The sequence below is a fragment of the Hermetia illucens genome, chromosome 3, assembly GCF_905115235.1.
Source record: "Hermetia illucens chromosome 3, iHerIll2.2.curated.20191125, whole genome shotgun sequence".
NCBI classification, from domain to species: Eukaryota; Metazoa; Arthropoda; class Insecta; order Diptera; family Stratiomyidae; genus Hermetia; species Hermetia illucens.
This window is the reverse complement of record NC_051851.1, coordinates 166564060-166580924: the sequence shown is the minus strand read 5'-3', so window position 1 is coordinate 166580924 and position 16865 is coordinate 166564060. Positions and strand designations below refer to the sequence as shown.

The 16865-nt window shown below is 40.9% G+C and overlaps 1 protein-coding gene across 4 annotated transcripts in view; it reads right to left on the bottom strand.

Moving 5' to 3' along the window:
- Positions 1–1905: 1905 nt before the first annotated feature.
- Positions 1906–16865, bottom strand: part of LOC119652336 (epithelial discoidin domain-containing receptor 1) — a 781389-nt gene continuing 766429 nt past the window's right edge. For all 4 annotated transcript variants that reach the window (XM_038056350.1, XM_038056353.1, XM_038056352.1 and 1 more), the window contains exon 17: positions 1906–5178. In XM_038056350.1, coding sequence (XP_037912278.1) covers positions 5020–5178 — 159 coding nt within the window. In that variant the 3' untranslated portion in view covers positions 1906–5019. The remainder of the gene's footprint in view (positions 5179–16865) is intronic.

Genomic DNA, 16865 nt, shown 5'->3' with positions numbered 1-16865 from the left:
TCGGCTACAATCGTAGTGCGCACACGGTCCTTATTTCTAGATTCTTGCAGGGAGGTTGGTTTATAGTTTGTCTCTGCTTGTCCATTTGCTTGTCTCTAGGTAAAGGTGGAGCCGCCTCAAGTGTGTCCAAGGGGGTGCAATACTTTTCGTGGTCATGTCAAGGATTCCTCGAAAAACTGATGCCACTTCTGGGTACCAAATCTTGGTTGACAATTTGACTTTAAAAATGAAGTGTCCGACAGAATGAGTTTTTAGTGATTTGGGTCTTGTTTTTCTCATGTGTAGCTTGCTGAACATCTGAGGACATCCCATATATGCTCGGAGAAAGGCACGTGTCATGAGTGATGATGAATGATGATATTTACTCAGTTTCTCACCGATTCATAGACTTTGGTCAAATGAGTCTGGAGCCTTAGAGCTACTAACTCCTTTGGCAATATCCAACGAAGAACGACGCCAGATACCTTTGTTGATTAGAAAACAATTGGATAGGTCATATGTTGAGGTTGGCGGTTCAACTGACTGTGCCATGTAGTGGAATTCACTGTCACAGAAGTACCGACTACTTGGTTATCCTAGAATAATTTAGTGAAGAAGAAGATCAGTGCAAGCTTCTCGGAAAGTTATTGGGGAAGCTGAGGCACATAACCAGAAATCATCAACGATGGTGCAAAGGCATAGGGGTTTTAATTTCGGGTCTCCAATTACATTATACATATTTGACAATTCCCTCTGATGCTAATTCGGTATTCCATATCAGAGGGCCTAGAGACAGGAGGTTTTGTCTAAGAAAGCATAAGAATGTCTTAGAGTTGCTGAAAGATTTTTAATTTATGACTTCATTAGCGAAGGAACATAAAAACGCCCACACTCTATTCTGGTCGCTATACTTCCTTACTAGTGAAACTCATTGGCCGTTTTTGAGTATAATTCAGATCTTTTATATATTTGAGTCACTTTTAGTCGTACCTTTTGACTACACAAAACTTGATAGTTCCGACTGATTAAAATTAACTCCTCTAAAGCTATATTTTGGTGTTGGCCAACTTGCAAAGCGGTTTTGGTTGAGAGTCAGACTTTTGGCTTTGGTCCGAAGCCCTATTTTCGTTATGGAGGCTTCTATTTATGCTTGCGCTTGAGTATTTTTTTGAGGTTCAGGGGTTACTTCTTCTTTTTCTTCAGCCTTTGTCCCGTTCACAAGCGGGGTCGGCTCGTCATGATCGGCTTCGCCATTTGGCTCTATCGAATGACTGATCTGGATGCAATCTCGAGGCTTTCAAATCCCTATCCAGCGTATCAAGCCACCGTTGCTTAGGTCTGCCTTTTGGTCGTTTACCATCGACTTTGATGTTCAGACCGATCTTGGCTAGTGAATTCTCGTTAGCACGAATTGCGTGACCATACCATCGAAGACTCCTCTCTCGCAACTTTTCCACGATTGGTGCAACCCCATAACGATCGCGGATATCCTCATTTCGGATGTGATCTAAACGTGTGAGGCCACTAGTTCAACGTAGCATCTTCGTCTCCATTACCGCAAGACGCCGTTTATTGTCTTTTATGGTCGGCCAACACTCAGAACCATAGAGAGCGACTGGACAGACGACATTGCGGTAAATTTTAGATTTGAGACGTTCATTGATACGTCGATCACAAAGGACACCAGTTGTGGAACGCCACTTCATCCAGGTTGCGTTAATGCGTGAAGCAATTTCATAACGCAGTTCTCCATTGGCTGATAGCGTTGATCCGAGGTATTTAAATGCTCAGTTCTGGGCAGATCACTGCCGCTGACAGTGATTGTGCCTGTTTCATGGGGATCGGTCGTCAAAAATTCAGTTTTGTTTAAATTCAATCTGAGACCGTGTTGCATGAGGCGATCATTCCATTTTTGAACAAGTTTTGATCAGATGCTAGGAAAACATCATTTGCATAAAGCAGTGTGTATAGGGCGCTGGACGTTGGATATCCCGTGTGACGGTGTCCATAACAAGGACAAAGAGGAGTGGTGAGAGGGGTTACTGCATATTTCAATTACTCAAAATCCATGCAATGACTTGTTTCAATACCAGGAAAATGCTGCATAGATCTCCTCCTATTTCTTTTGTTTGCTACTCAATTAAATTATAAAAATTATAATTTTTAGGCGAAAATATTTTCATTAAATTAAAAATCGAGTTTTAGAGTGAAAAGGGGCAAAAACAAATTTTCTTTTTTTAAAAAAAGGATAGTCTACCCACATACATTTCATTTGTTTTTTTTTCCAATATCATTAAAAGTGATATTAGCATTTCAGATAAATACTATCGATAATCATGATTTATAATAAGCATTAGGTTCCGTTCTCATATCATTATCATGATCGAATAATATTCATAATCAATAATTCTTTTTCTCTTCAATTTTCTTTTATCTTTTCCTCGCAAATAGTTATTGTCAAAATTATTCGTACAATCCTTAGGGGTGAAATAAATAGTATAGTATTTAGTTCAAATATAGTATTGTTGTCTTTTTTTTCCGTTTTTTCATTTAATAGATACATAAATACATAGTGATCTTTCCATCTTCTTTTCTTTTTGTCTAACTGGTTAGGATTTTTTTTATTGTATCTAATTGTAGATTCATTTCAATTTATATTCATTTTTATCTTTTAAAGTTAATAAGGTCGTTTTTGTTCTCTAGTTTAGAAACCGAAAAGAAGGGGTTTTTTTTAACGGATTGCGAAATTAGTTTGAGAATTAATTAGGAAAGAAGATGTGAGATAAAATAGACGAATTGAAAAAATAAAGAGAAGTAATGTATATATATAGAAGTTTGTAGAGTAATTTTATACATTTAATGCTGATTACCCTATAAAGGTAGCTTCCAATGCATACAAAATGGTCCGGCATTAACCATATTATTGATAAATACAGAGGAACAATAATAAATTATTATCTAAGTTCCATGAATAAATATGTACAAAAGGCGAGCAGAGAGATCAGCTAAAATATCTTTTTTTCTTTTGTTTTTTAAAAAAAGTCAATCAGTTTAATTGAATTTACAAATTTACAATTAATTCAAATTGCTTTGATTTTTTTTTGGTTGACTTTATATTTAGTCATTCGTTGCAAATTTATTTATAATATATTGAGCTCTATATGCAATGAATTTTCAGAAATAAAAGTAATTTGAACGAATTAAAAAGGTGTTTTTTAATGTTTTTCCAAGAAATTTATGTGTCATAATGAATTAATTGATTTAAACAAAGGTCAGAGCTGAAATGTAAAAATAATATTCTGAAAATTTCTTCCAGTAAACATTTGGGAATGAAAATTCCCAAAGTATCAATGATGATAATAAAATATCATTCCAGGTCCAATTGGAGGGAAAATATAACCATGGGGTAAAGTGAAAGTGTTGAATAAAATAAAATAAAATATTGATGTTTGTAGATTTTTTATTACAAGAATAATAAAAATAAAATTTTGAAAAATCAATTTTTCCATACAAAATAAAATTTAACAATATCCAGACAAACTATATTTGCGTACATATTTATAGTTTTAAATATTGACTGTTATCATCTCATGCTCCTCAAATATATTTACACGAACAGATACAAAATGAAAATAAGAAATACATTTATATATATATATAAAAAATTTTCTGCAATAGCTTTATGATATTAAAAAAAAATTCATAAAAAAATGAATGAATAATAAAATCATATGATTTTAATCTAAATACAATTAATTCTAAATTCTACTTAATATTTACGTTCCATTCTCCGCAGTACATCTACATTTATATATATATATACTATATACTTTCGTTTTTTTTTCTCAATATATAAATACTTTCATTCCTTGCTTTGCGTTCACGATTTTTTTTCTTTATTATTTATTCTAAGTATAATATGCATAAATACAGTACTAAATTTCACAGAAACTTGGGGGCATTCGTGTCGATTGTATCAATTGTGTTTGTTGTGGTTTGCTTTTCAGTAAATCAAGTCGTTTAGATGGTTTCATACATAAAGTTAGAATTTATAATTTCTTTTAAATTGTTTGTTCTTATTCAGCTCTAAATTCTAACTCTAATTTAAATTTTTATATCGTTCAATTGTATGATTCTCATTTCTTCTTTTTCAACATTTTCTTACCTTACAAGCTATATTTACCTTATTTCTTCTTGTCAGTGTGTTTTTATCTGTTTTCAAGTTTTTCTCTTGTTTTTTCTTGAATTTTAAAATAAATATATACAAATGTTTGTTGCTTTATTATCCGTGTATAGAAATATTATACTTGTTTGGAAAGTTTTTCTTAAAATCGTTCAGTTGAATGCCAAGAGTTTTTTTCTAATCTTTTATTTTTAAATCTTTTCCGTTTCAGTATCAGATTTCGTTCTTAGTTATAATGCTCGCATCACTAGAGCATGCTACTATGGCCGTGATTATCTTTGAAGAAATCATTTTTTCCTCCCATTGTCGATTGAAAAATTGTATTTTTCGCTTTATAATTCATACTTAGTCTCCCTTGAGTTTACTACTTTTTATTCTATTTAAATTCTGCATTAAAAGTGTTTTGTAAAAAAAGCATAGGGAAATATTTATTTATAACAAAATAGGACTCAAAACGTCTTCCATGTTATTAGAAACATTCTACTAAATGCTTTCGGTACATTTCTTATTAAAAAAAAGAATTTTAATAATAAAATACAGACACATTTTCAGTGTTTAAGCAGTCTATGTTAATTTAAATTATCATCAATTTATAGTTGTCCTTCTATAAAAATCAACTAATCCATTGTCGATATGAATTCTTCGGATCAGATTCGTTTATAATTCCAAATTCTCCTTTTATAATCCTTTTATATCGACAGCAGAAGGTTACAAACTTAATTTACGATTTATAAAATGATGAATATTTTGTGATGGCAATTGTTTTCACTATTCTTTTGTTTATTCATCTAATTGAGGACTATATGTCAATTGCTTCCTAATAGTAGTACTTTCGGGTCTAAGTATTTTAATTCCAGTTAGTAAATTGATGGTTGTGGTTTATATCCTAGGTTTTTTCGTTGTAAAAATAAATGAATTTCACGGAAATTTGGTCTATTTGTGTCATTACGTTGCCAACATTCGCACATTAAATCATAAATTTCACGTGGACAATTCATTGGCATAGGAAGTAGGACCTGAAATAAAGATACAAAAATATTTATTAATCAATCATTTAATAAGAAAAATTATTTCAAAACAATTTTGATTAATAAAAAAATAGCTTAATTATTTGTAATGGCAGTGAGGATATGCTCTTTTATTTCATTCTATATAATTGGGTCTAGGGAGGCCAGGGTAGAGGGGTTCCTTGTAACGAGTTATGGTTTTGGGAGACTGCTGGGTTCTCTGTTCTACCACAGGCCTCTTGGCCGTAGTTCCAGAAACTACATGGGTGGTTAGCTTCCATCTCGGTTTCCACTCTTGGCTCTTTCGTGAACCCACTATCAATCTCAGTCAGTTCTTCCAGACGATGATGAAGTGCTCCAGTTGAGGCGCGAGAAACAGCTAACAACCGTCCTTCTGAGGTTTTCCGCCGTTGCACAAGTCATCTCCTTTCGGGGACGGCTACCTTTGGCAAGTGAAGAACAACCCGCTGTGTCAACCGTAACGTTTTAGTAAGCTCTTTTTCTCTAGGTGGGTACCCTAGTTGCTTCACAATTTTTTGCACCTCCTTGCAGAGCTCCACGAAGACCTTTGAAGATATTTGCTTTCTCTGTCGGACATAAGATCCCGGAAACGCCCCCATAAAACTGCTTCAGGGTCCTTCTAGTGAAGAGGCTGCCAACACACCAGTCCAGAGCTTTATAAGGATAGCATCTGGCTGGCCGGAGAATTTGACATTCCAATAGAGAATGATAGGCACTATCCGGTCTATGGGCAATGTATCTCAAGGGTAGGCTGGCGACTCCGGAAGAACAGGCAATGTTGCTGTAGAAGTGACAGTTGTGGATGCCAGTAGCAATTAGAATTCCTCCAATTTCTCTTGCAGTCACTCCTGTATCCAAGTTTTTAAATGTCGTGTCATTGATCATGTCGAGGTAAAACGTGGACAGTAGTCGGCGAAATGTCTACTTCGAAGAACTGTAGGTTCTCCTGTTAGACCGTAGATGATGAGGTATTCTATGCAGATCAATGGCGGTCAAACCCATCTACCGCAGCTTGCGCTCAGTGAGCATGAATAGAGGGCGTTTTGCACTATGAGTTTTGCTCAGGTTAGCTCTGGTTTTTCTTTCGGATAGACTTACCAAAAATTGCAAGAAACACCGAACACCGTTTCGTGAAAAACGTTCCTACACGAAAAGGTAGATGTTTGAAGGGATGGTAAAGCTGTAGTCACCATGAAGTTCTAGAAACGAGACTCTCTCTGAATCGTCCTCGTTTGGAATCGCAGAAAGAGTAAAAATAAAATATTGAGGGCGGAATAGGCAAAATACTGACCAACTGTCCCGATATTCCATCAAGGTTTCACCCCAGCTGTGGGCCCATTTCGACGAAGAAGAAAGGATATGATTTCTTTCGTCAAATAATTGAAGGAAGAGATTGTCATTTCATATAGGATAGAAGAAAAACACTCCTGGGAAGCTTGAAGGGCAATGTCATATAGCTTATAGTTGCAAGACCCATTAATTCAGAGCCTTCTGGAGGGCGCCTACTTACAAGACAAGGCCCACGATGAACACAATAAATAACAAGTTCTTGAGGTATACTACCAAAGGAAACGATAGGAATCTTCACAAGGTGTGATAGTTATTTGGTTAACGTGAATGCTGGAAGAGGCTGGAAAGGAAATGTGAAACATTGATATCGTAAGGAATAAGGCTTGAAACCAATAAAATTGGAAAAGTGAATCAAGTCCAGGTAGTGCCTAAAAACTGATGTTAACTATTTCAAAAAAACCAAAATCGAAATAAGGAGCTCGAGCAGTCTTAATACTCGTCCTTTCCATTAAATTAAACGACCCCCTAAATAACGACGAGATTTATGCGCGATACCAGAATCTTGTGGTCGTAGGTAAAATCACCTAATCCTAAAGGATGCGTATGATCCACCCTGGAAAGTCTATAGGTAGGAAAAGGAGTCAGACCGTGCTTCAGAAGAAGCGGTGACGTAGACCAAAAAACACCAGACAGCTGCTAAATGTAGAAATCGTGGACTTCCGCGCAAAACCATTTTATTATTATTAAGGCAGGCCTGGACCGTACACCGGTCGTTGCGCCGTTGATGATGATGAATCTGATCCTCAATGACAAGCGAAATGCTTGTAGGTTGGTCATTTGGTAGTAGTATTTAGAGTTATTGTCCGAAATTCCTTAGATATGCCAAGGGTCAGTCGGAGTTACTATTCACTAAAAAGATCGATATCTAGTTGGCAACATTTCTACTTCGATAAAAGTATCAATTGCATCTGGATCTAGGAAGATTGCCAACCAATCGCAAAAAGTTTGGCCAATTTTCAAGAGAGATACTGAAGAGCGCTGGCAGCTGGAGTCGTGTTGCGCATTATGTTCAGGCTCTTCTTATTGCGGAGAACATTGAACTCGACCGACGGAGGGAGCGGATGGCAAAGGGTTCCCTGAACTAACAACTCCCCTCCTCCCATTGGTGAAATAGATTCCCTGACTTGAAGGTTCTTAAAGCCGGGAGAATGAAAGGGCTAACCCGAAATAATGTGTTAAACGGTTCCAGGCTACTTCTCTGATGACAGAGAGGCATTTAGTTGGTACTCTGACAGGATAGTGAGTCCAACGTGCGTAAACGCAGTCACCTACCCTACTCCCAGAAAGAAAACCTCAATCCTATTTTGATTAGAGCCTTCTTGATCACTTCTGTACTCACATTGTCGACTACTCCCTCTATATTCAAAAATTTATGTAATGTATGAAGCCTGCCAATTACTTTGTGGAAAGCAGTATCTGTGGCTTCGCCTTTGGGCGGAGAGAGTGTGATTTGGATCCTTAAGCGAATGTACTGGAAGCATTCTCTGACTTTAGATACGGGAAAGGTAAGGCTGATTGGAGGGTTCAATTCACGGATGCCCGCCTTCAGTAAGAAAACTTCGCACGAACATCTCTGCAGTGCGACATATGTCTGAACGAAATCCGGCTCCTTCTAATCTCTACAAGCCACCCTTGCTCTCTGTTCTGCAAGCCCAGAAACTACTTGTATTCTAGGCTCGGGAATTATGAATTCTCAAACGACTGGCGATGCAAAATCTGAAAGAGAGGTTCTGATTTACAGCCCTCCCTCCTTTATGTCTAGGCTAGGAGCTCACACCAGAAGATTCCGTCCAAAATCCCTCTATTTTTAAGAGAGGTTGGGTTAATATATTATTTTGTCAATTTTCGATGTTTTGACGATAATACCACCAGAACTGTTTCCCAGCCGGCCTGATGGTATAATTAGGCATCTTCGGGTGGTCCCTCTATGGCTGCCGGGTTTTATAAATGTGGTAGATATTAGAGGCCTTCCTTGTCAGGTCCTTGAAATTTGGCCGACTTTTGGTCTACCCCAGTGGAAATGTGTCTCAGCCAGTCGATTCCTCTGGCGTCTCTGCAAGGGTGGGACATTTCCATGGCGTTAGTCAGTCTAGAAAATATTTAATCAGTGCTCTATCCTGAAAGATCCATTGCCATTTAATAGAATGATGTCAAGGATTGCCATAATTTATTGAGCTGGGGAAGTGGAAAATTGATATACTGCCCCAGTTACACACTGATAACGTTGTGTTTCTATTAAGGAAAGAAGAGAGGGTCACCTTTTTCGTTGATTTCCGATCTGCTAGAACTCAAGTCTGGACACAGAAAAGCGTTCAGGCGGGGATACATGCTCCCGTTTGCTAGTCCCGATCAGTGTCATTTGGTCTTTGTTATAAATTGTAACATTTGCTTTGGGGGTTATTGATGATTTGGCCTCGCCAATCCAGGGGTCTGTATTAATGCGATTCCGATGTCTTTCTCCCTGAGAGAGCAAGTTTAATTTTCGTAGGGGAACTGTCAGCTCTCATCAGATCGCCAATCTTTATTTTTTCCAAAAAACCTTTGACAAGGTCGATTGGGTCCAAATTGCCGTCCGCTTCAAAGAGCAGTTTTGACCCGCTCTCTGTATTCTGACTTTTCTAGCGTCTCCAAGGACTCTCCATTTATGTAGATTAGGTTTGACTATTCGCGTCGTGTACTTACTCCGCATTTGACTTGTTTGCCTTATCTTTACGCATCTTTGACAATTAACTGCGAGCAACAGGCTGCCTGAGAATCTGGTCATGTAGAATAATCTTGAATTTCACCGCTCTCAGCTCAAAAACTTCCTGGAGTTCATCTTGCTACTATGCGATACCCACGGACCAACTGGACGAAATCAGGGGATACACCCGCTTGTTTCTCCTCGTCAACCAGCTAAAGCTGTTAAATTTTGTAACAACCGCTTAGTATGTATTTAACGAGGTCCTTTTCGTCCCGCTCCTTATATTCGCTATTTTGTATAAAATATGAATGGCTTTCTGATACTAAGTTTGAGATACGATTCCAGCGGCCTTCCGCTTTTTAGCTGGCTTTCGGCAACTGGCATTTTGGTCGGTCCTCGGAAAGTATCAACATCGATGATTTTGGGATAAGACTGGTGACATTCAGATACCAGAAAGGGTAATCAAAGCGAAGGCAGAAGCAGAATGACCGGTGAGAAAATCGGTGCTGAGCAGATTTTGTTGACGAAGACAGGATTTCAAAATTGGAGGACGCGATCAATGGATGGAGGTAGGACATCCTGAAGGCCAAAATCCGAAATGAGCTGTAGTGTTTCGACGACGACAAGAGTGCGTCACTTTAGGAACTTAGAAGAACAATTTCTTTTATCTTTCGGTACATATTGTGATAGATTGGATTAGGTTATTAGCATAAAAAAGATATTTTATGTAGCCATGAAGAAGTTAAGGACGTCACTTCCTATGGTTTCGGAACTCCATCCTTTGGTTTTTTTCAAGTATTTCTAGGTAGTATGCAGGTTTCTTTCACGGAGGCAGAAATGATATATTGCATGTCCGCACCATCCTATCCTGGGCGATCTGCTTTTGTAGGGTATTTCTCGGTCTTGACGTTTACCGGCCAACATAAGGATTATCGTCCCTTTTAGAGGGCACACCGCCGGCCCGCTAAACAAAGTCACGTTCAGTTCTGGAGGAAGAAAGGCTTTTGGATATGGTGTACGTTGAAAAACTACCAGGTCGGTTTCTTTGGAAAGACAACAAGCAAAAACTACACTGCACTAGATAGATAGATAACAGATACATAGCATACTTTTCTTTTCACTTAAATAGGCATACCACAGAGAAGGATCTGTGACATTTGGCAGAATGAAAAGCCTACATTGACTAGACAAAACCCTGTTTAAATATTAGTAGGGAAAATTATGGGTTGGTGGATGATTAGGTTCAATCTGGTCAGTAAAGTCTTGACAGGAAGTCGAGTCGTATTCATGACCTAAAGGTTAGCCGTGCCTGCTCTTTCTCTCCTTAAATTTTACTACTTTCCCTAAAGAATGACTGAACAACATAATATGGTTTGGTCGCTTCCTTTGGACGTTTACTTTGCTAGGATATCCAGTCGACAAGAAAGTAAGTATATCCTTGTCAATGATATGGCTGTGCAACGGTGTAGTTGATTGTGCATCAATCTTTGGATCTCGCTGTCCCAAGTTCGAATCTCGATTAGACATGAATGTTATATCGTCTTTGTGCTTGTTACGATGCTGTAGGATTATCAATAATAAGTTAACCGAATGTAGTTTGAAGTAGCGAGCAGAGTAATATGATGTTTTCAGTGGAGAAAATTCGTGTTATATTTGAAAGATCTAGGTCACGGTAACGTCTCTCATCCGAAGCCCCTAAAAACGTTTCCCTAGTTGTTATTCCCAAAATAAACAACTTCAAATTACAACGCAAAATAATCACAAATTCTAAAATCGGATTATAATTTCATATTTCGAAATGTACGACGCAATAAATTCATTTTAGTCCAAATCAAATCATTAGAAGAAACCATTCCTATGGCGATGCAAATCTTTCATTCCCATGTGAAATAAAACTTTTGTATCTGGCGTACCAAAGGAGAAGTAAATACTATACTTGTGCCTTGAGATACTTTCTCACGGAAAAAAATAGAAATTCTCAGAACGAAACAAACACACCTTTAAAACCCAAGAAAAAAAAATTCACCTTAAAAGAATTCGCTTTAATAAATTGTTCAAGTGGGCAAAACTTTTACCTTGCTCCCGTCCCGCCCCCTCGGCTTTTTCACAATATCTGCCCGCATTCTCTCTTTCCCAGTCCTTTAATTTCTTTTGACTTTCCATCATGGCAAAAGCACAAAGTAAGCCGCCAGCCAACCTTCAGACTATATGAGAGAAATCAAAAAAGGAAAGAACACAAAAGAAGACTTTGCTCGCTTTCTTAGTCCTGGTATTCTTCCTTTGGCTTGGTCGTCGTTTTACAACCACCAGAAGGAAGAAAGAAGAAAAAAAATTAATTAATACACGTTCTCCGGTGGGTTGGTTGGTTTTTCATCTAATTAAAAGTTAACTTTATGTTATGTTAATAATTCTATAACAAAAGAAAACGGGAATCTTTTTTGGAGCTGATTTTTCGGAGATAGAAATGGTTTTAAGGAAGATGATTGTTTTGAGCAGCTTGTCTTCAGGATTTGGAACCTGGACAGGAATTAAATGTTAATAATCCAAAGTGAATCAAGTTGTCTGGCTCTGAAAATTGAAAGAAGTCAGGAAACCGGAAGCTAGACGCCTCAGGTATGTATGGGGACCCCCCCCCCCTCCCTAAATTTGACGTAAACGGATGTAACTCACTAGATGCGTGAGCGTTCACAGTTCCCACCTTTCTAACAAATTTGGTGTCAATCGCTATAACCGTCTCCAAGAAAAATGCGTGTGACGGACAGACAGACCTGTGTGGAGTTGCCAGATCTCCCATCAGGTGCATCCCTCGTGCTGAATGGCTATGGGAAGGACACCCAGAAACCAATGTGGAAGAAGGAAGAAGAGAAAAAGTTACGGTACAGGGACTCGTAACCCCAGTACTGACGGCTTTTGGGAGTGGGCAAGCAGGCTCCCGGCCGTCGATATCCCCTGACTGCAGTCCCTCGGTGGTGGTTTACTTGACCACCGTTGCATCGAATGCTATAAATTGTCTGGAGAAAGAGGCATTTAAAAGGAGTACATTACCCCCGAGAACGCCTGTTCAAAATATACGGAAAGATGCCTCACAAACTAGTCATTCATTAGCCCCATAGTGGGGTGACTACACCTGGTCGGAACATGCCGCAGGACTCAGTGTTTAATTTATTTAGGCGAAGCACGACGATCTCCTCCGAAATCAACGTTCATGGAAGAAGGAAATCAGGGAAGATCCCGGAAGGCTAATAAATACGGAAGTGCCCAGTGGGAAAACCAAGCAGAAGAGCAGTGTCAAAATCCGGACGAATCATCGTTTGTCTTACTCGGAGGTAAAATAGTAGAATTGTCTGAATTTATAAAGGACAAACACAATGTGCACCAGGTCATCGAAAACATGGTCCGCACCATTCGTTTACTGTACAATGGTACGAAGGACGAAAAAATCCCTCGAAGAAATGAAGCGTCACCCAGGCAACACAAATGACACCCCCTCAAAATCCAAAGGGCGGTAAGCTTGAAAAGAGGAGTAGAGAAGGCGCGGACGATTCTTTCGGACCCCCACAGGACGCAAAAAGCATCTCACCGGCAAAGGGGAAGGCAAACAAAGTTACCAAAATCGTGGAAACTGCGGCGCTGGCTCCAATCGACCCACGGGAGGTAAAGCCCCAAAAAGGAACCAAGGAAGCATGAACCAAGGTTGGCGGAAAGAAAAGTATGTCACAGACGAGAAAACGTCAGCCGAAACAGACGCTCCCAAAAAGGAGATTTGATGCTGGAGCTGAAGAAGGCTCAGGGCGAAACGGTAGAAAATTTCCTCGGCAAGGTGGAGAAGTCTTTAGGAGACGAAGCACAAGTACGGGCCAGAAAGCAGGACATTGTTATACAATGTAAGGATATTGATGAAATTTCGACCAAGGAGGATATCCACGACGCCTTAGAAAAGCATTTCGGAACACTTGGCTTGCAAGATTCCGCAATCAGGGGACTGAACAGCGTTCAAACTGCCAGCGGCTGGTAAAGTAAAAATAGGTTTGGTCATTTGCCGACTCAGGGAGCAGGTGTTCCTCAAGCGCTGCTTTAGATGCTTGGAATTTGGCCACATAGCGGCAAAATGCACCGGTGACCGTGACAGGACAAAAAGTTGCAGAAAATGCGGGGGAGAAGGTCATATGTTATATATATGTATATATAGGGAGTGCAAGGCTGAACCTGAATTTATGCTTTCCAAGGAGAAAAAGAGCGTCGACTGTCGGCACGTTGTAGGCAGCAGCAGATGCCCAGCGTTTAGGAGAGACTTGAATGCAGTAAAGAAATGAGGTTGATACAAATGAACCTCAACCAATGCGAGGCACCACAAGACCTTCTCTCGCAGACTATCTATGAGAAGGGAATCGAAGCTGCCATGATCAGCGGGCCTTATCGCAATAATAAGAGCGGTGCTTGCAGCGCAGATGTAACTGGCAAGGCGGCAGTTTGGGCGTGTGGAAATTAAGCCATTCAAGAAGTGATGGAGTTTCCAGAAGTTGGATTCGTCAGGGCAAAAATAGCTGCTATCTATATATATATAGTTGCTATGCTCCACCAAGCCCGACGATAGCAGAATTCAAAGGAATGCTACGTATGCTAGTCTCGGATGCAAGAAGTCGAAACCAGAAGATCATAGTAGGTGATTTCAACGCGTGGGCCGTGGATTGGAGCAGTCGCACTACGAACACCAGGGGCCCTATCCTGCTCGAAGCTTTCGCAGAGCTAGACTTGGTATTTGCCGATACGGGAAATGTTTCCACTTTTCGTGGGACAGGGTCGGGCTCAATAGTCGATCTGACATTGAGCACCACATTGGCGAGGAGAATCGCATGGTTTGTCAGTGAGCATTATACTCACAGCGACCATCAGGCAATTTTCCTCCAGATCGAATATGGGCCGTGCGGCGATGTGCGTTCCCGTGGAGCTGGAAACCAGGGCTGGTCCGTGAAAAAGTTTGAAAAGGATGCATTTATAGAGATGCTATTGGGAGGTCAAGATTTCAGTGGTGCGGCCACAGAAAAGGTAGAGCAAATGATGGGACGCATAACGAGAGCACGCCACGCTGCTATGCCGAGGCGACGAGTTCTCGCAAAAAGATGCTCAAACTATTGGTGGAATGAAGACATCGCGGTGTTACGGGATGCATGTTTTCCAGCTAGAAGGATCTGCCAATGATTTAGAGGAAGACTGAACTTCGACGAGAAACGGCAAGTCTATGTGAACCTTCGAGGTAGGCTTAAGCAGGCTATAGGGAATAGCAAGCGACAATGCCTCAAGGAACTTTGCGCAGAGGCAGACCAAAGCCCCTCGGGAACAGCGTACAGGGTGGTTATGAAGAAGATGAGAGGGCGAACACCACAACTGACCTGCCCATATCTTCTGCTCGATATCGTGATGACGCTCCTCCCCCCGAATGAAGGGGAGCGCAAACAACATAAGCAAGCAATGGACGTCTACACCATACCTGCGGTAACTGAGGAGGAACTGGCGCAAATTTGCCGGAGATTTGGTGATAACAAAGCACCCGGTCTGGATGCTGTTCCCAATGCAGCTCTTAAACTCGCTGTGAAGACCAGACCCGACTGGTTTATCAGTGTTTTTGAAACATGCATGGTAGAAGGAGTTTTCCCCGATCGGTGGAAGAGGCAAAAACTAGTTTTGCTCCGGAAGCCGAATAAGCACCCACGACACCCATCATCATACCGACTAATTGGCCTCATCGACACGGCAGGAAAGATGCTTGAAAGGGTCATCTACAACATACTGGTCCCTATCATTGAATATAAGGATGGACTATCGGAAAGACAATTTGGATTTCGTCAAGCCCACTCAATGATCGACGCGGTAGACGTTGTTTTGAAGCTGGCTCGAGACGCGATGTCGTCTAAAAAAATGCTGTGCCCTGGTGACGTTGGACATCGAAAATGTGTTCAATTCCGCAAGTTGGCAGTGGATAAAAAGCTCACGGGTTAGAACGGGTATCCTTAGTTATTTGACTAAGCTCCTCAACAGTTACCTTTTGAAGAGGATACTTTGGTCCGAAACGGATGAGGGATCCAAGCAGTACATCGTCACCGGAGGAGTACCACAGGACTCAGTGTTGGGTCCTCTCCTGTGGAATGTCATGTGCAATGGGGTCCTTGTCCTTCCCGTGCCATAGTCGGTTTCGCAGATGATCCAGCTGTGGTTGTCGTTGCAAAACAACCTGAAGACGTTGAAGTGTACGCTAATAAAACCATTAGCGTCATAAAAGCGTGGGTGGAGATGGTTCAGCTTGATCTTGTGGAGGCGTAGGAAGATGAATACGGTGAATATTCGTGTTGGTGGTCACGTCCTCACTTCGAAACCGGTTATCAAATACCTAGGGGTGATGGTTGATGCTAAAATCTATTTCAAGGGACACCTGGACTATACCTGTGAGAAAGCGGCAAATACCATCGTATCATTAGCGCGGATGATGCCCACCATGGGAGGCCCAAGATACAGTCGGAGATTACTTGTGGCTGGAGTGGTTCGCTCCACACTATTATACGCGGCACCAGTTTGGGAGGAAGCACTAGCGTGTGAGAGTAATCGGAGGAGGTTAAATATGACTTACCGCTTAGTGGCGCCAAGGGTGTGCAATACGTTCAGAATAATATTAAGCGAGGCAGCGTGTGCTATTGCGGGAATGATCCAAGTGAGACACGCCGCCTGTACGAGAAAAGGAAAATGAATCCTCCTGAAAATGATGCAGAATACCGAAAGGCGGCAAGATGAGAATCGCTGGAGAAGTGGCAGCAACGGTAGGACGAATTGCAGAGGGGTCGCTGGGCCCACACTTTGATTTTCCGTATGGAGGAGTGGATCCTTGTCCTTACTGGACACGTGCTTTATGTCGGGCGTGAACTGGCTTATAAAGCTCAGGTGTCGAAGCTGACGAGGGGACGCTTTGTCGGGCTTTGGTTTCAAAGCATATGTGAGAGGCTTATAGTCCGTGAACACTATGAACGGCCTGCCTTCTAGGGAGAAGCGGAAGAACTTAATGCTCAAGTATGCGGCGAGCAGTTCTCGATCGTAGGTGCTGTAGTTCCGTTGAGCAGGGTTTAACTGTTTGAAGTAGAAGCTCAATGGTTGCCACACATGGTTCAGCTTTTGGTGAAGAGAAGCATGCGATGTCAGAGCCATCAACAAAAACGGCTAGGAGTACATCTTGTCGAGGAAATGCCAAGAGTGTAGCATCAGCCAGTTGCTGTCGGGATTTAGCGAACGCGCGGACAGCCTCTTCAGACCACACAATCTCTCGTGTGTCCTTTGCTTTGGGGCCAGACAAATACGCGTTCAAAACGGACTGGTGCTGGGCGACTTTGGGCAAGAAACGACGATAGAAGTTTAGCATGCCCAAGAACCTCCGCAAATTCTTCACGGTTTTCGGACGCGGGGAGCTTGAGATCGCTTGCACGTTGTTTGGGTGGGTCTGTTTTCCGCCAAGGGAAATGAAGTGGCCGAGGAATCTCACCTGTGTCTGGAGGAACTTGCATTTCTCAACGTTTAGGACTAAACGGGACTCAAATAGACGTTGAAAAATGCCCTCGAGATGGGCTAAGTGATCAGACTCTGAGAAAGAAGCGACCAAAAC